This window comes from Hesperophylax consimilis, chromosome 26 (genome assembly GCF_061612785.1).
Source record: "Hesperophylax consimilis isolate HC1 chromosome 26, BYU_Hcon_1.0, whole genome shotgun sequence".
Taxonomy (NCBI): Eukaryota; Metazoa; Arthropoda; class Insecta; order Trichoptera; family Limnephilidae; genus Hesperophylax; species Hesperophylax consimilis.
The window spans coordinates 6,402,849-6,423,367 of NC_142861.1; the positions used below are offsets into that span (position 1 = coordinate 6,402,849).

A 20,519-nucleotide genomic window follows, 5' to 3' on the forward strand; every position below is an offset into this window, starting at 1 on the left:
AAATAAGAAATAACTGTAAGGTTAAGTGTTTTGCCTAAAATTTGACGTTTGCAACACCCATTTACCAGCCTAATACCAGCTAATGCTGGCATTCATAAACAAAACCGACATTAAACCGAATGATTAACCGGTAGGTTCTTTGGTGAGTTGAAAAATGCGTCGGATTGCACAAGTAACTCTTCGGCTTGTATTGATGGTAGTAGGAATTTCTTAAATATTATCAGGTTATTGGTAACTCGTGAATGGTCATCTTAAAAAATAATTGTTTAGCTGACTGTAACGACTGTTTAATCCATATGAGCGCCACAATTAAAATGGCATATTCAAACCCTTCAACAAATTAACACTTTCAGAAGTGTACTGGACGAGGTCGTAGGGAGATCGAATACGAGAATGTACAAAGCTACGGCAATCTATTTTTGCTATTCCCCCATGAGCCGCTCTATGCAGTGTTTCTCCCTAGAGCCTACCTTATGCAATAGGTCACGTGAAACGGACGGGATTCTTAAATTTACACTCGTTTCCGATACCCGATATTTGCTTCCTTTGTTCACAGATAAAAACATCAGCAATTATAAATCGTCAGCAAAAAGCTGGCAACTGGCATGTTGGATGCATTCCTGTAGGTCGTTGATAAATATCAAAAATAGGACGGATCCTAGATTTGATCCCTGTTGTTCTTCAGAAAATATAATGAATTTCCTAGGCTCATAAACGTTGATACAAAAATGATAACATTTTAATTAAATAAAGGACACCACAAAATAACACTTAACTACGGCAAATCCGATGATTCAAAATTTAATTGTGTCTGATGAAAAAGCACACAATTTTACTCACATTTTCAGAACGTTGCTCAGTTAATGAAGGTGTCGTAATCCCGCTTAGCATTGCATGCCTGGCATTCGTATTTTTTTAATCAAATCTTATTATTAAACTTGTTTCACAGTCAAATAGTGAGCGATTAAAAATGGGTTCAAAGGATACTTAAACCATTCATCACCTTTTCAGCGGAATGTGAAAATGCCAACCCCTTTGTTATCACTTTATTGACTCGTCGTTAAAAAAAGGCGTCGGGACTCTAAAGGTTAATCAGCTTCGTTCTTGATTTAACCTTTCCCGCTAATGAGTCACTTTTACTTAAGGCTTTCGGGCAGCTAAAAAGGTTTAAGCATAAACAATTTTATAAAGGTTGTACAAATATTATTCATGTGTTCGTTGTTGGAACTCATCAGTGTTTGACACACAAAATGTCAATAGGTTCAGTCAGCGCAAACTAGTTGTTAAAGGTGAAGCTTAATCGTGTTTATTTTGTATTTTAGGATAGCGATGTACATAACAGAGTATAAGCCTTTGAAAAAACACAAGGAAGAATATTTTTCGTTTTCATTTAAAATAATGACATTATACATTTACAACATTTGAAAAGAAAATAAAATTACTGTGGGTAATCTAATTTTCCGCCCATTCTCCAAGTCAACGGAACTTTTTTCAATGTTATTTCAACCATGCACGGAGAAAACATACTTTTATAACTACAATATATAAAATATTGCATATTTATCAAGATTTCTTCAAATTATTCTTAATCTGGTTAAAAACACGATTGCTTTAACGAATGAATTGACAGGATTCCTAATAAACTTTCAGTAAAACACGAATGCATTATCGTGACATCCGTACACGTGTTTATAATAGGATTACGATAAATCAGGATAACTCATTTTTCTCCGGTGGCCTATTCTTCATTCAGAGCCTTTCTTGAAAGAAGGTTGGCTATCATGCGTGCAAAATATCATATAAACCTCCTCCTTTGTTCCTCCTGTTTTGAAGGTTAAGTGTGCACAATATCATATAAACCTCCTCCTTTGTTCCTCCTGTTTTGAAAGTTAAGTGTGTAAAATATCATATATAAACCTCCTCCTTTGTTCCAAAATGCCATAGTGTGCAAAATATCATATTAACCTCCTCCTTTGTTCCTCCTGTTTTGAAGGTTAAGTGTGCAAAGTTGAATCAATCTCAGAATAAATCTATTGATTTGTTTAAAAATCAAACCCCTAACCAGAACATTAAATGTAACTATGTTTGCGCCGGCACTCCTCCGAAACAGCTCGACCGATTTTATGAAATTTTTTATGTATAATTATTTGGTACGAGAATAGGTTTTAGAGTATATTTCATATTGTAAGGTGATTAGGGTGTCCCTATCCAGAATTTTGTTCCGAATTCTTTGACAAATAATTTTTTTGTATTTTTTTATTATTTGGTATCAATTAATGTCTATAAACTTAAATTTTCACCCCCACCCTACCATTTTTTAAACGTGATTTTACTATTTATGTATGGAAAATTAAATCGTCGTTCATATTTAAAACAGAACGAAATTATTTACGTTGTTGAATAACATCTCATCGAACGTTCATCCACACATTCACAAGTCATTCGCGAGAAACGTCGCTTTTATGAGGCCTTGTCAGGCTGGGATATATACCTCTCAAAAAGACCACGGCTGTCTGTGTTTGTGAAGACTATCTTCCAAAACTTCCCAAAAGGTTAAAACAAAAAAAAATAATAAAATATATATCCATCCTTCAAAATATCAAAATTTCTAAAATATTTAATCGGTTCCTTTTAGAATAACAACGCCCACGTTATGTTAAGAAATATAATAACTCACCGAGTTTTCCTAACAACAAACATTTAAAAGTGGTTCAATTTCGAGGTATAATGCCGTGTTGCGCTAACTCCTTATTTAGCCAACGTTTCGGACAGCATTACACAATCCATCTTCAGGGTAGATGTGTAAAGATGTGGTGAAGTGTGTGCTTGTGTGTGTAGATGTGACACCGTGTTACCAACTCCAATCCTCTAAGAGGTGGTATTTAAGTATAATTCATCATGGTTTATTGCGTTTAGTTTTGATGTAATCGTCAATTATCGGATTCCAGAAACAATTGATCTAACCCCAGTCGTCTCCTTTCCTCATCTGTGGTGTGTATTTACATCACATTGCTTCTAATAACTTTAATAACTCTACAAATATAATAAATTCTGGGTTCAGATTTTAGGTATTCCTCCGTTATACATTTATGCACTGAATTAAAAAATAATATATTACATAGTTTTCAAATTCAATTAAAAATCAGAGTTTTTTGTTAAAAATCGGGAACAAATACACCAATACAATCAACCGTGTAATACTAAATACGCGAAGAGTGTGCGAGGAAATGACACGCTATTGATGTCCCGCTTTAATTCGCTATGCGGGAATATGAGATATCCACACGTCTGCATTTGTCTTTTCATTTAGTCCATCGATACCTACGACCGCACAGCTGTGTTTGTGTTAGCCAGTTGCCAGTCGCCCGCGAACCGTCGTTACATGTGGACCCCTCGCACGTTTTTTAAGCATCTGCCGATGGTTTTTTCATGTTTTCAGCAATTTAATTACAATTATCATCACTTTTCATATAAAATATAATATACATAAGCGATAAGCTATGAATATTCATATTTTTCCGATATTAAATCGCTTATTTTGAGATGTGAATTGACTACACAGCACCGTAACGCGTGTATTTTTTTAGCACAGTAAGGGAAAGGTTAAGAACTTGAATTTGATTTACATAATATTATGTAAAGTATGACTTGAACTAAAGTGTAATTTGAGATTATATGGAGTGTTTTTAGCAGAAATCATGTTGCTAAAGGTTGCCATTGTAGTTGACCACTGGAACACGACTGACAGATAGATAGCGGAAGTAAGGACTGTCAAAGTGTGGGCCGGTGCTTTTCAAACTATAATGAAATAATTTAAAACTTTCTTTATTGTTCAACTTATGTCAGCTATGTTTTATGCGTCAAGCGTCGCAGCTTCTCCAAGTTGTCTAGAGACAGTGAGACTATGTTATCACCTGTTGGAGAAAGTTGTAATGTTGAATATATCGTTGAGGGGAAGGAGATGGGGAAGTGTAAGAGAAAGGTTGGGAAGTACCTGACTATTCAGATTTAGTCACCAAACAAGGTCATACAAGCAACGTTTCAATTCTAAATCGTGATCTTTAGGTCAATACTGAAATTATCTTCCACTCTGAAACGTATAGCAAATATTCTACCATTTGAAAAAGGAATAAAATTATTCATTATTCAAAACGATTTTAAAAACGAAATAATAAATAGAAAAAAATTCACTCACTGGTGCTGAGGCCCCCATTTTAAAATTTTATGTGACAGATTGTGTAATATAAATAAAATTGACTGAAATATATTGAAATTATGTTAAATTTAATGAATTATAAATATTATAATTAAGTGAATTATAAAAACGTTATATTATTTAATATTTAAAGATATTTTTTTGTAATATATTTTCTTATTATAATAAAGATATTTTTTTGTAAAATATCATTATTTTGTTTGTGAAATGTTTTTTGTTTCACTCAGTTTTTGTGTCAAGTGTAAGATTGTTGAATTATTTTGTTGTGTCGTAGTTGCAGTGTCTTTGTCTGAAGAGACTTTTTCCAAATAGTAACAATAGATATTTACATATCTAAAGTCGCTTGAAATTTATTGACTTATTCATTTTTATCCAAAGTTTAAATGATTTGTATATTTTTGACATTTATCGTTCATTACTGAGAGTTAACTAATAATACTTGAACCTAATTCCCCGTCGTTTCTTTTTTTAAATCCTTTAGTCACCATTGTTCCAGTGTGAAGTTTTGAGTAATGGTACCTATTAATCAGCTAATTCTGTCAGGGTTTCTAGCAAAGAGCAACTTATCGGAAGTAAATATCTCTCTTAGCATAAAGAGCATCTTACAAACCGGCACGTTATTTATTTATTTGTATTTTAAGGTACTTGTAACATAAATAAATAAATATTTAAATAAATGAAAACCATATTGAACTATCTCAAGTATAATATGAATGCATATTTTAGCATTATGATGTATTTTTAAATATTAATATAAAATCAAACTAGCAATAACGAAATCAGATTAAAAATTTATTTCACATAACATACAGGTTATTAACTCTTAAACCCTACCTGGGGTACTGGAGTACCCCCCTGGTGTTTAAAATATCAACAATTTTAACAATATTGCACTGTTGCAAAAATCGCTCTAGCTAATCTACTCTCGATAATTGGCGCGTAAGTACGTCAGGAAGCCGTGACCGCCCGGCAAGTGTATTCGCGTCCACAGGTGTTCCGGGGTACCCCAGTACCCCGTGGTAGGAATACTGTTAGTTCTTCCTTCCAGTTATACTTGAATTACTGAAGTTGTTTTTCGAGATCTCTCTGGTAAGTTTACACATTATTTATGATTTACTTTACTTTGTGATAATGGTTAGAGTACAGTGTTGAAAGGCAGGGCCTGCACCCAATAACGAGACATTCATGGACTAATAATGTGTTATGAGTGTAATGAGAGCGTATGCAGTGTAATGAGGTGTTGTATTGTTATCAGACATGGCATCCCAGACTCGAAGTCTTGGAGGGGTGAAATTGCAGCTGCTGTGTTGGTTTCTGACGACGAAGAGCTAAACCTAGGAGAAGATTCAGAAGATGAGCCCGACGGTGTTATCGAGGATTTTCGGGACCATTTCGAATTCGCATCTCACGAAAACGGTGATCAAGATAGTGTGAAAGGAGATGAAGAGTATTTAGTGCCTGACAATGACGAAGCTGGTGTGCTAGATTCTCCATTAGTTCTGCACGGAAAAGGTCATAATAATCGACATAAGTGGACTGGTGTTAAGCCTTCTCGCTCAAGAATGCCTCGCAGCAATATTTTGTTGCACCCACCTGGTAACGTCTTAACAGAAACCTGACATGTGACAATTGGTTCACGTCTATATCCAAAGCCAAGAAGTTACTGGAAAAAGGTAAAACATTAGTTGGAACTGTAAAGAAGAATTAACGAGAAATTCCTCCTGTTTTCTTGGACACTAAAAATCGAGAGAGATGCACATCAATGCTTGCCTACGACGGACCTCTCAAACTTTTGTCGTATTGTCCTCTAAAGTCAGCTAAAAAGAAAGTTGTAATCATGCTGTCCACCATGCACCTGACAAGGATAATGAAGTGTACCTTCCAGAAATAATACATTTCTATAATAAAACCAAATGCGGGGTGGATGTGTTCGACCAACTTTGTAAGAAATACTCGACGTCCAGGAAGATCAAAAGGTGGCCCATGTTTCTCTTCTACGGGTTGCTAAATGCCGTTGGTTTCAACTTTTGGGTCTTATTCAAGCTGTCAACTAACATTGATAAATAAAAAATAACCAAGCGGCGTGAATTTCTTAAGAGTTTGTCAATGGCACTCATAAAGCCTCATATGAGAGCAAAATTACAATAGCCAAGTTTAACCCGGGATATCAGAGAAACTATACGTGCAGTCTTGAATATTCATAGTGAAGATCATAGGCCGGTCCCTGATAATCCCAAACCTGGTCACTGCTGCTTTTGTCCGCGCACAAAGGACAGAAAATCTCGATCTGACTGTAACACTTGTCGCCGCCATATTTGTGCTGACCATCAATACAAAATCTGTCCTTCATGTAACGACAAAAATGTCTATTAGTTTTTATTAATAAATTTTATTGTCTTTTCTTATAACTTTGCCATAATAAAAATAATTTTCAAAAAAATATCAAAGACTTTTATTTTATTAATTTTTTTTGCGCGGGGTACTTCGTACTTTGTACCCCGTGGTAGGAATAATTACATTCACAGAGTGGTAGGGTTTAAGAGTTAAATATAAATACATTTCTGTTGAATTTCACGAAAGAGTCGAAAGTTTGTAATTCTCCCCACGACAAGGATCACCGATTGTCCATTTACATCGAGGAGTTGTAGATATAATAGCGCTGAAGGCGAAAACTGTTAATTCTGGAAAAGAAAGAAACTTCTGAAAAGTGCTTAAGATATTTTACATATTAATCCCAAACCAGAAATAAATCGATAATTTTGATGGTGAACAGTCGAAGAAGAATAGCAAAATGGAGCTTCCCTGTCAACTTACTGTGAATTGTAACTGTTACTGTTACTGAAATAACGATATCTTTTTTTATTGTTATAATCAGGTCAATGACAACTTACGCTTAGTTTTCCTAAATACCAGTGAATTTTCCAGTCAAGATGATTTTCGTGTCGGATGTTACCACCGCGAAATAGAATGGATGATTGGCATCGAAAGTCTTTTTGCTGTCTGATAATGACATCTTATTAGTAGGGTAGACATCTAAAAAAAATAATAATATACCATGCTTCAAACCATAAGCCAAAATCAATTCCTGGTGCGCGATTTCTTACGTGAAATCAGAAGACCTGAAATAACGCGTCACAATGGTGTCGGTATTAAATAAAAACGTCTTATAAAAGGTGTTTTTTGGGTAAATTTTTATCAAACATAATTAATTTTCAAACTTCAAAAATTTTCTTTTAATCGTATTATTCTAAATTTCATCACACTTGTATAACACCTTGTTTACTGGAATGTTTTTTTATTAATTTTTTGTACTCGCAAATATTTGCAAAAGTTGCCTCCGAAATCTTGAAAAGTTGATGTTATAATTTAAAACAGAAAAAATGAAAACAAAATACTTGATATTTGCCATATCGTTTGAAAAAAAAAACATTTTCCAGTTTGGTTAATGTGATTAATAAGTAACACATTACAGCATTAATCACATTCATGTAACGTCACTCATTTTTCAAATTTGAAATCTTTCCACAATGGAATCTGAAAATATATAAAAAACACTAAATTCAATATAAGTTCCAAAAAATGATAGAACCATGTAAGACTTACCAGAGCTACCGCCAGCAGCTGTTACTCCCTTCTCGTTCACATCGATGGATGCCACGTGGATGGCTTTATTGACTTTCAGATTCACGTTAACAAGGAAATTGTCGAATTCCGCTTCGTTTGTGAAAATGCTGCCCATGCCGAGCTGATGGCAATGAAAGTATTAAGTTAATTTAATTATTAAACATTGTAATGTGAAAGTATGTGGTAAAGTACACTGAGTGCCTACCCCACATCAGAGTAACAAAATTTCCAATATTTTAAATAAAAATTGTTTGGTTTCTTCACCGAACTACTACGGTTAAAAGCAATTTAAATAAACTATTAACACGAGAATCTAATTGAGAATGGAACCATCGTAAGATTCTGTGTTTCTTAAAGACTCCAATGTGCTTAACAAGAAGAAAGAATGCTAAATCAACAATAAAACCATCGATGGATGAGTGCCCCAGTGGAAACGCTCCAAAAGGGATCCAATGAAGAGGTGGGCTGACTGCCTGGAAGTGTATTGAAGAAGAACGGCATGGCTGAAGACTGGAGAGGAATGTTTATGGACTGGAGCTGGTAGAATATTGTGTCCAGGATTCTAAACAAAAAGTCTCACATTGAACAAGGCGGACTCGAGGTCAACATTGGTCCCGATGTTGAACTTGGGCAGAGATACGTCGACCAATTCAGGTTTCAACTTTTTAATAAAGTAATCAATGTTGGAGTCCCCGTCAGCAAATTTCTCATCCAAGGCTGCGTGAATATGCTTCTGGTTGGGCAGAAAGAAGACCATGGACATCTCCCCTCCTTTAAAAGGCATCATCAAGACCTGAGGATTAATTAAATAATTTAAAAGTTTTTCAACAATTTTGATGAATATGTATGTAAATTAATATATTGTAAATTGAAAAAAATCATGTTCAGGCATCATCGGTTTGAAAACTGTTAGTGACCCCAGAATGTAAGTTTTAATGCTGACTGAGGGATGTCAAAATATTACCTTTGAATCAGTTTTACTATCTTCTGTATAGTTGAAAATCTCTAATTGGTTCATCATGTTCACGGTTATCACGCCATTGGTGGTAGTAAATTTCTCTTCCGTGTTGTACTTCGGGTCGAACTTCTTATCCCACTCAGCCTGCGACACAAAACAATAAAATCAGTATTTAACTAACAATTAATTCATTAAAATTATTAAACATTTAAATAATATATAATATGTTTAAACAAAATAAATTAAGATGGACGCCTATCGCGGAAAAAAGGCTGAAAGATTTTCAAAGAGAGAAATATGTATTTATTGGCTTCAGAAAAATACAGTAGATTTGAAAATAAATTATCAAAATTGGACGTTTTTAGTTGGATGCCTTTTTATTTATCTCGGGACGTACATTTGATTTTCTTCACAATTTTGCTTCTCTATGCCTAGTAGAGTATCTGTGGTTCCTAAGGTTTTTTTAAATCTAAATTTTACTATCCATGGAGAGCACACTATTTATTTTTGCAACTAGTGAGTCCAAGTTTATGTCACAGTTCACTTTGCGTTTATCATAACCAACCAGATGCTTAGTTTGTTTTTAATTACATTCAATAATTGTTTTATTCCTGGAAGTTGATCTGAGTTTGCTCCATGTCGATTGAACTACAGTGCTTATTGCCATTAGAAGATCCAACTTAATTATTTGATTTGTAAAAATCATTAAAAATAGGTAGTACCCATGCTTTATAACTCTATATCATGTTATCATGTGAATTTACCAACCGTAACGGAGATGGCATTGACGAGCAGAAGATCGGTGTCACTGCCCAAAGACTCGGCTGGGATTAAGTGCTGGATCGAATTTTTGGTTTGATTCTTAACCTAAACAACGAAACAGAATTCTTTACATGTTTATTTTTATTATTTTTTATTTATTTAATGCCCCTTTTACATGTAGGTGGTAAAATTTTAATTACAGTTTTGAAACATAAGAAAGAAATAGTAAAAATTAATTAATAAAAATATAATAAATGCAAGCAACAAAATCAAGCAAATCAAGCAACAAAATTAAAAAATAACAAGAACATAAATTAAAAAATACAGCAATTTGACTTGTTTACAAAACTATAACTTATTATTAGGAGTAGTGTTGAAATAAGTCTTTTACGTAATCCACAAAATTCCCAATGTTAATTTTAAATATATCGACATCACCTAAATATTGGTTTCCCATAGTATGAAACCGTTGTACCGGGAAGTTCGCAATGTAATTGCGCTTATGTGTGTCGCAGTGCAATAGTTTATTTTTACATGTGATAAAGTATCGGCATAAATTGTTAAAGAACAAAAATTAAAGGAAAAAAACGTTTATCGCTAACACCAAAACTACAAATCTGGATTATTTTTGTAATATACTAGATTTGGCTTTAGCCAGCAGCTTGGTTCGCGTGATATTAGGGAGAAATTGCTGTACAAAGAGTTTTCCCACGTAGTTTTCGAAAGTAGCCTGTATCACTTCCTTGTCCTCATCCGCTCCTTTGCGGCGTGAAAGATCAACCATGAAACAAACACACCTTCGTGTTTATGATGTTAGTTTAGTAACTGATACACGTCTAGTGCCAGATTGAGACGTAACGCATCGCCTCGGGTAGCGCCGGACATCCGCCTAGGCCCCAGAGGCCCCAGCCTAGAGCCCCAGCCTCGGTGTGGAGGCCCCGGCCTAGAGACACGAACTCGGGTTGGAGGTCCCGGCAAGGAACCGATTTCTATTTATATTTTAACATTAATTCCACACAGAAGGCTCCAATAGGAAATAAATACCTTAACATGTCATATTTGGGAATGCTGTTAAAATGGTACACATTGAGGAAGGGAGACTCGGAAAAAAATACATCAAATTCTACACTGGGCCCCAGCGTCGGTGTAGGTACGTCTAGGTGCCAAAAACATACACATTAGGGATACGGGACCCGTAAAAAATATATAAAATTCTACACTTGGCCCCAGCGTCGGTGTAGGTACGTCTAGGTGCCAAAAACATACACATTAGGGATACGGGACCCGTAAAAAATATATAAAATTCTACACTGGGCCCCAGCGGTGTAGGTACGTCTAGGTGCCAAAAACTGACACTGACTCAAAATCTGTTCTTGAAATGTGTTGTTTATCTTGGCGGCTGTGGCATTGTTTTTATAAAATTTTAATTTTTTTATCTTACCCAATTGTTTATCTCTTGGGCTGCTGCATTTTTGTTGGATAAATCAATTTTCTCGAACTCGCCTTGGAAGATGTTGAATAAATTAAATTTTGTATCGTTTTTCAGATCTGGCTGATTTTTATCTGAGTACACCTTATTCGCCAAGTTGACGGAAACACTTTTAAAGTGGTTCAATTCATAGATGACCTCCTTGTACTCATTTGTGAGAGTCTGTAGATTAAAATCATTTGGTTAAGATAACAGAAACAAATCAAGCTAAATCTATTTTAGTATAAACGGAGAAAAATCACTTATATTGAATATGGATATTTTTTATGAATCTTCACAAATTGATTAAAAGGTTGAAAACGAGATTGCAGTCCCTCGACGAATGGATTGATAGGTTTACTAATAATTTTTTAGTAAAACACGAACGTATTATCACGATGTCGGAACAATTGTTCATTGGAATTATAAAATTTTTGCACATTCCCATATATTACGAATTCACTAAAAAGTTATCAAGAAACATCCCCCAATCACGTTTTTAAGTCTTTTATCAATAATTGTAAGAGATCCGTTTGTGCGCTTAATTCTATTCAACTACGAAATGGATTTTGGTAGGGTTTTCACTATCACTTGAAAAATTTATTGCAAAAGGTTTATATATATATATATATGTGTATAAAAAACACATGCACATTATATTACAGAAAGTAGAGAAAAGTTAAGCAACACCGGGTACAAGTCAGAAAATTATGAATAACTTAGCAATACCCATTTGCCTCATATAAGGTGTCATTGATTCAAAAAAATAAAAATAGTGTAATCAAACTGTCATTTCCTTAATACTTCACACAAATTATGCATGAACCATATAAAACTTGCTATGTAAACTCTTCTTCCATTCAGAGTAGTGTGAGCTTTTAAGATGTGAAATAACTTATTATAAATGTTCATTTGCATGTACTGAAAACTTAAGATAAAAATTAAAATAATTATTATATTTCTTTGATGGGGCGAAGTTCTTGGATATATCTAGCAGAGATACATACCGAGTTCATGTATAGACCGTGATTCAGGTCTTCAAGCGTTTTTCCTCCGGCACCTAGAGACGCCATGGACAGAATAATATGCGTCGATATTCCGGACATGACGATGTTTTTGCCGTCATTTTTATTGGCCGGGTAGACAGCCTGCAATAAATAACAGCCATTAATTTTGTATATTTGCAGCATTACCTAAACATTTCTACTCTTTGATATTACACATTTTATAAGACCATAATATCAATTGCTTAATTATACATGTCCAGTATGCATCCAATCAGGTATCCCCAAACAATTTGAATCGCTTGTTCTTTACCGAAAATAGCCTTTTATAGTTTATAATATAGATTAAACGTGGATTTATTCATAAAAGGTTAACAACCACAAATTAACCTCTCTAAAAAAGTTACATTACCAACGCATTGGTTTTGTAAAATGATAGAAAATCCGTATGAATTGGACAGCTTAGTCGATGTTGGGGATAGAGCGGTTACACGACTGAGTTTCCAGTCTCTCTTTGGGAAAAAATTATTTTTAATTGTTGTAGAAAATTTTTTGAAAAAAAAAAATTAAAAAACCAATGCATAATTTAGATTTTTTACTCAAAACAATACCAGGAATCAATAGTTAAAGTAAATCATCTACGTCCCTTAACACCCTCTTTACAGATTTGAGCAGGCAGTTGATAAAATATCACATAAATCTCTTAAAACCCAGGCAGTTGATAAAAAATTACATAAATTACTTATCACCCAGGGAGTTGATAAAATATCACATAAATTACTGAACACCCAGGCAGTTGATTAAGTATCATATAAATTACTTCTTTGTAAATGTAAGGCCTAATGCTACGTATAAACACGACGTTGCTTCGTTGCTTTCCCGTAATTCGTGTCTCGGCTAGCGGACATTTTGTCGTGTTTAAACGTAGCATTAGGGATATAAAGCGAATTGCAATTTTGCTTTGCTCGGCCCTAATATAATATAAATAGTAAATACGTTTTATTCTGTAGATTTAAAGATCCTTATAGGTTATAAATAAATAACTATTCAAAAAAGAAATTCTCAAAATCTATAAAATATAGAAACAGTATTGCCATTTTTGTGAAATATCACCACAAGGGCCCAAGCCTTTATATCTGGTTCCTTATTCTTTAAGTAGGTAACTCGTAGGTAGCTTTCCAAAACAGCTCACTGATAACTACCGTGAGATATACTACAAGAATACAAAGATTGTTTTTCAGAATAGTTATCTCAGTGTTATCTCTAGTAGGTTTCTCGTCTTAATAAAACATTACCTCTAATAAATCCTTGGTGAATTGGTTGATGCTTTTGGTAAGAGCATCTTGAGGGTTGCCACTTGCAATGCTCACAAAAATTGCAAGAAAGAATACTGAAAAAAACAAATATATTGATTACAACCAACCATATCTAGTATATTATTTCTCCATTTACCTGTGTTAAATTCAGAGAACAAGTTTAGTTGTTTATATGGATCGACAATCATTGAGGCAGCTAGTAGGACGATTATGTAGACACATTAATAACAATAGACACTTCCACTTCAGGAGGAGACTGGTGCAGCTGTTGAGAGTGCAAAACACAAAACATGTTCCGTCTTAGTGATCTCCAACGAAAGCTGAGATCCTGGGGAGATTATTGCCATGCCATGTAATCAAGAGATTACTCGAAGCAAAATTGCCTTGGTAAATATCTGAACTCGTCAATTAATTCGCTAAAGGCCTGCAGCCCCGTTTTTCACATTAAAACGAATAATTTGACCATTTTTGTAATAAATCAGCAGTATTTTAAATCATTACGTTTTCTCTGTGTATTTATTTATTTATTTATTTATTTATTTTTTCATGTTCTCCGTAAAACGGTTATTCACCAATACATTATGGAGAAGATTACAAATTAGACAAAAAGTATAGCAAAACACATAAAAAGGTCAGTTTCACTACTTTGTGACATACGTCAAAAGATAATTGTTAAACTGCCTGTAGGTTACGTTAAAAATGTCGATGGTCAATGCAGACTCGTTGAGCAGTTCAGTCGCTCTGTTGACTGGGGCGTTCTGATAGGCAGAAGTCCTCGCTTTTGGAGCATAAAAAAGGGTATGGGACCTTCCACGAGTATACTTGTCTGGGACATATAAGTTAATCTCTTTCAAAATAGGTGGATTATGTATAGTTCCAGAGATTATCTTAAAAAAATGTTTTCCTAAAAATATTTTTCGGCGGGCTTCTAATGTATTAAGATCGAGCATTCCTGCTAAGAATAAGGATGGATACAGGAAAGGGTAGTACATATATTCTCTCATATATAGGTAACGCATGAATCTCTTTTGTACTTTTTCTATTTCGAGAATATGGTTTTGCTCAGAAGGGGCCCAAATAATGGAGCTATATTCCAAGATACTGCGAACAAGTGCTTCATACGTTCTTCGGATTGCGATTCCGTTGGTAAATGATCTTGAATTACGAAGAACAAATCCAAGCATTTTGTTGGCACGGGAGACAATATCAGATATATGGGATTTGAAAGAGAGATTTGCTTCAAAAATTACGCCAAGGTCTCGAATCTCATTATTACGTGTTAATTCATGTTAATTTACAACTTTTGAATTTTATTTTAACCTATATGAAAATGTTTCTCATCTCTGGTGACGATTTCCTGTAGAAAACTCTAATGTCGTAAGTTATTATTGCAATTCTAATATCGGTGCAAAAGAGAACAAACTGACATTTGAGGTTAACGGGAACAAGGGAGATATTCGATTTAAAAGATGTGAAGGTTTCTTGAAACCCGGACGCCAGAGGCAGTGAGGGATTTTGTTATAAGACAAGTATTAAATCAACACGAAATATCAAATACAGTTTTAACGTAAAGAAAAAACATTTTTTTAATTTCTTTTAAATTACATATTTATATCGTTTGCAATTCAAAATATCAATATAAGTTTTTTTTAATCGTATTTCCAAATTTGAGCTAGATTTTGTTTTGTTATGATTTCCATTTAGCTATAGCGGAGCATTTTAATATCCATGATATCTCATGGATATTAAAATGTTTTCTGTTTTTTAATTGAAAAAAATAAAATAATCGTAACCAGGGTTGGATTTTTTCGTGCTTTTTGATTGAAGTCCGAAAAGCCTCTAACATTTTTCAATTTACGGCTCATATGAGAATTATCAGAATGCAGATTGGGAGGAAAATAATTCAAAAATAGTTCGCATCCAAAATATCAATAAGTCAAAAATTGTATTTTCGTTTTTGATAATAAAATTTTCAATTCATATTTTATCAACTTACATTAAGTATTCCATTTATTTGGATTTTATTGCAAAGTGGAAATACTCCTAAACCTTCTGTCCAAATATGTCAGAGGCCTGAAGGGTTACTTATAGTGTATTATTTAAAAATACATACTTTTCTCGAAAGCAGAGAAAAGTCTTTTTCAGAATTCAGGATTACAAGCAATGCAATTAACAATATTAATATTTAAAAATCAAACATATATAATAACACCGAAAACTGTAATAACCACTTTATTTCGATTACCATTAAAAAAATAAATTTGCAAAACTCGACAAAATTTTTTAATGTAAAATATAGTTTCATAGAATTTAAAAAAAAAATTTTGTGTATTTGCGGTTAATTTGTCAAAGGGAAAATTAAAGTGAGATATTCTCTCTTTATAACACAATATCATATTTACTAATTGTTTTCTCACCGTAATGCAAAATGAGATAGCATTACTTTTATGAGACCTTGTCAGGCTGGGATATATACCTCCCAAAAATAGTAGGGTCGTTTGTGTCTTTGATGACTATCTTCCAAAATTTCCCAATGAGTCAAAACAAAACGAAAAATTAACAATAAAAAATATATCCATCCCCATCTTCCATAAAATCAAAATTCCTAAAATATTCACTCTGTTCTTTTTAGAATAACAACGACCACATTATGGTAAAAAATATTTTAAGTTGCCGAATTGTCCTAACAACAAAATAATAATTTTTTGGGTATTATGCCGCCTTACGCTAACTTCTTATTAAGCCAACTTTTCGGACAGCATTACAGAATCCATCTTCAGGATAGTTGTATAAAGATGTGGTGAAGTATGTGCATGTGTGTGTAGATTTGACACCATGTTGCCAAATCCAATCCTCTAAGAGCTTGTATTAAAGTATAATCGACGTCTATAAATGTAATAAAGTGGTTTAAAACAAAGTTATTCTTTAATTTGTGTATAATTTAACAGGTTTTCTGCGTTGAGTTTCGTTGTAGCCGTCAATTATGAGATTCTATTGGATTCTAATTATTCGGATATAATGTTGTAAGAATAGAAGTATAATTAGAGATAATATGGAGTTTTCTTACCAGAAATCATGTTGCTGAAGGTTGCCATTGTGGCTGGCTGCTGGAACACGACTGAGGAGATGTTGTTTCCAACCAAATATATACCCACAGCGGGCATTAAAACTGTCAAAGTGTGGGCCGGAGCTTTTACAACTTTATTAAAATTACAATAATTAGTTGATTTATTGTTTAACTCGTGCCAACTATTTTTTAAATAAATATCGCGCAAGCGTCGCAGCTTCTCAAAGTTGTCTGGAGACGGTGAGACTGTAAGAATGTCATCATAGCGGTGAGAGGAAGGATATGGAGAAGTGGAACAGAAAAGTGGGGAAGTACAAGACTATTCAGATTTGGTCATAAAATTAAAGCCTAAACCACAAACGTTGTTTGTAACGCTAAAGCTTTACAAGCAACATTTCAATTCTGAATTTTGATCTTTCACCAGGGCAATACTGAAAGTATCTTCCACTCTGAAAAGTGTCGGAAATAAACTATTCATTACGTTAATGATTTAACTTTGAAACAACACAAATTATTTCAATAAAAAAATATTATTTTTAGGTTAAAAGCAATTTATTTATTACTATCTGACATGTACCTGGCGTTGCTGAGATTTATCCGTAGGAGATAGGCATATACCCTTACAAACTTTTCTGTAGGCCTTTTTAAGTACACAATTCCGTAACAATATGTTTATGAGTCTCGTAATGTTGAGAAAGCATTTGCAATGTAAGCGCCTGAAAATATTTGGTACGATTTGATTACAAAACATAGCCTTTTCTAGACGTATTACCTTTCCGAAGAAAACCCTATCAAAATTCTCAAAATCAAAAAGTAGTTTTGATTGTGTGTATGTTTGATAGTTTTTTTAATAATAATTTATAATGATTAATAATTATTAGTGAACATCAAAACCAATCTAATTTTTAAAACCACAGATAATAAAGATGAAATTACGTTTCATGGGCATCTGCTCTAAACGCTGAGCTTCTGGACAAATCTTCAGACCTGTCATGTATCATTCGTATAACTTGCTATTTTTAGAAAATCGTAGGTAAAATTACTCAACAATAATCTCATAATTATAAATAAAAGTGAAATATTTTACATAAAAAAAAATAATCGCTTTCTTATAAATTTCAAGATTTTTAATTGTTTTTACGAATTTCTTTACCGTCTCCTGTAAATTTTTCATTTCGTGGTTAGTTTAGTTTTATCCTCAGTTTATCATATTTTCTTCGTCATATATATAGATACTTCCTAACATTCTTTTTTCTCATCTCCTTTCCCTCCTATAGTTAATTTTTAGTTAGTTCATCTTTTGGCCGCCTTCCCACATAAGTGTGTAGATCTGCATTCCCACATTTTCAGGCAGCGTTATCAAGTTTCAAAATGATTGGAAAAACAATTAACTGCCAAGTTATAATTTCACGGAAATTTCTTTGACTTTGTCTTTCAAGATATAGCAATAAAACCGATGTTTTCAAAACCAATAACTTTGTTCAATTTCGCGGCAACTAACAATGTAATTTCTAGTGTGTGATATTTTCATAATTGGGAATTTGTGTGAGGAAAAATTTCAAATTATGAAAATACTCTTTTTGAAACTAAACAAGCGATATATATGTTATTTATTGATTTCTCGGATCGCTAAGTCCTCCACACGACACAAACAATATTTTTCACTTACTGTCATGGTAATAATAGATTTTAAATATTGTAAAGTTATTCGTAACGCGAGAATATTTGCTTTTTTAAAAATAAATTATGCATTATTGATAATTATTTTTCCAGGTTTTTTAAAAAGTTTTATTTTTATTTTTATTATTCTTTATATTGGCTTTCACCCATTAAGAGTGATCTTGGCCATACATTACAACATTATTCTTATTAATAAATACAACAAATTACAGGATAAAATTGATTACATAACATAACATAACTTAACATAAATAAACCAAACGAAACATAAGCATAACACAACATAACATAACATAACATAACATAACATAACATAACATAACATAACATAACATAACATAACATAACATAACATAACATAACATAACATAACATAACATAACATAACATAACATAACATAACATAACATAACATAACATAACATAACATAACATAACATAACATAACATAACATAACATAACATAACATAACATAACATAACATAACATAACATAACATAACATAACATAACATAACATAACATAACATAACATAACATAACATAACATAACATAACATAACATAACATAACATAACATAACATAACATAACATAACATAACATAACATAACATAACATAACATAACATAACATAACATAACATAACATAATATAACATAAACATAACATAAACATAACATAACATACTTAACATAAATGGTACAGAGCTGGTAACAGTAGATTATCACAAAATTATAAAAATAGGAACCTGTGTACAATATAAGTGGGCGCTTTTCGTTATTTAACCAAAGATTTTTCTAAAATTAGGAGCACTTCACTTTCGTATAGCTAATTTTTGGCGAGACTTTTTTTACTAAGAACTTCTGAAAACATACAGTGATCCCTGAGGAACACCGCTTGTAGCCACGAATTTGTACGACAAGTTAGAATACTTTATTACTTGAAAAATTTTATAAGTTATGTAGCTCTTTATCCATTCTTATAATTTACCTACTATCCCGAAAAGCTGGATTGTCTTGGTAAGCAGCCGTTTTTTTTTCTTTAAGTCTATTATTTTGCGTATAAAATCAGCAACGTTTATATACGTAGAACTGGAATGTAGACCGATTCTCTAAGATGAAATGGTGCAATTTGATTGTTTGGGATATCTTTCTCATAAACACCTTTAAAGAAATCGGCAAAAAAGTTTACAATGTCCTTAGTGTCACAAGATACTATTATTTTATCGAATATTTGACGCCGATCTTCTCGACATTCCTCTTTTCCATCTCCTTTCCCTCTCCATTTGTGGTTCATTTGTTCGTTAGTTCATCTTTTGGTTGCCTTGACAACTGTATTTATCTGTAACCTCGCATTTTAGCGCCGAGTTATCAACTTTCAAAATGTTTGAAAAATAATAACTAAGATACTAATTTAAAATGTCATTTGAGATGGCCATAAATTCTACGTTCTGAAAAGGGAATACAATTATTCAATTTCGCGGCAATTTGAGAAATACCACGGTATGTGATGAAAAAGATTTTAAAAATGAAATAATAAGAAGAAAACAATGCACTAAAAATGAATTTTTAATCTCTTGAGTTAATCAAGATTTGTTGAATAAAGCAATAATAAAAACATAACCTTCAGATATTTACTGCTTTATGTAATCTAGCTTTTACGAGTAGTGGCGTTTTGAAACCTGTGTGGTTATAATATTGTATTTTTTTCAATAAAGTTTTATTTGGTAATATAAGACTCACTGGTGTCAGTTGAGGAAATGATATATATTGTTTTAATATCTGCCATTTATTTTATATAATGTTTTGATCTTAGGATATGGTCATTTATGATGTCTAGGTATTGTTTCTTCTTGAGAAGGGCAAACGCAGATGTTGGTGTTTATTCATTCGTGTATTTTATGATGTTTGTGTGTTTTTTGAGTGTCCTTTGCTATTTACAATGTATTTTGTTAATTTTTGTTTCGATATATTTAGTTTAAGTACGTTTGTATCTATTCATGTTTTCACTCGCCTGATTCCAAAATTTCGCTTTATTATAGACTTTTATTTTAATGTTAGTCTTTTGATTTAAAAGTTTAAACTGTGTCGTCCGCATAACTTACTATATCTATGTCTATATCCATATTGCAGAGTTTATTCAGGTAAATAGTGAATAGGACGGGCCCAAATATGCTTCCTTGTGGAACTCCATATGTAATTGGCAGTGTCTTGCTAGGATGGTGATTAATTTGGAATTTTTGTGTTTTGTTACTCATGTGATTTTTAAATAGTTGGTGTTCGATACCAATGTGTTCTAATTTTTTTAAATGGAATTAAGGGTTTTGTGGCAGATTTACTCAAAAGTTTTAGTTTAATCTAGGTATATAACTTAAAGAGTTTTGTTTAAAAGTAGTGAAACCAAAGTGTTTCAAATATATTTA

The 20,519-nt window shown here is 32.8% G+C and overlaps 1 protein-coding gene across 1 annotated transcript; it reads right to left on the reverse strand.

Annotated features, from left to right (window-relative positions):
• Nucleotides 1-3,846: 3,846 nt before the first annotated feature.
• Nucleotides 3,847-16,443, reverse strand: LOC149411022 (antitrypsin-like). Its single transcript, XM_089647622.1, has 9 exons — nt 16,416-16,443; nt 13,328-13,422; nt 12,036-12,176; nt 11,002-11,211; nt 9,567-9,665; nt 8,805-8,942; nt 8,421-8,633; nt 7,820-7,961; nt 3,847-3,914 (listed from the first exon to the last, which is right to left on the reverse strand). Exons 1-9 carry the CDS (start codon nt 16,441-16,443, stop codon nt 3,847-3,849), a joined length of 1,134 nt encoding a protein of 377 aa, XP_089503748.1.
• Nucleotides 16,444-20,519: the final 4,076 nt, after the last annotated feature.

Bases quoted from the DNA above. Each gene is read 5' to 3' on its own strand.
- LOC149411022 (XM_089647622.1), bottom strand. From the start codon at position 16,443: ATGGCAACCTTCAGCAACATGATTTCTG. The intron at 12,177-13,327 runs GTAATGTTTTAT...TATTTATTGCAG, and splicing joins TCACCAAGGATTTATTAGAG to GCTGTCTACCCGGCCAATAA. The intron at 7,962-8,420 runs GTGAGACTTTTT...CATTGCCATCAG, and splicing joins TCGAGTCCGCCTTGTTCAAT to CTCGGCATGGGCAGCATTTT.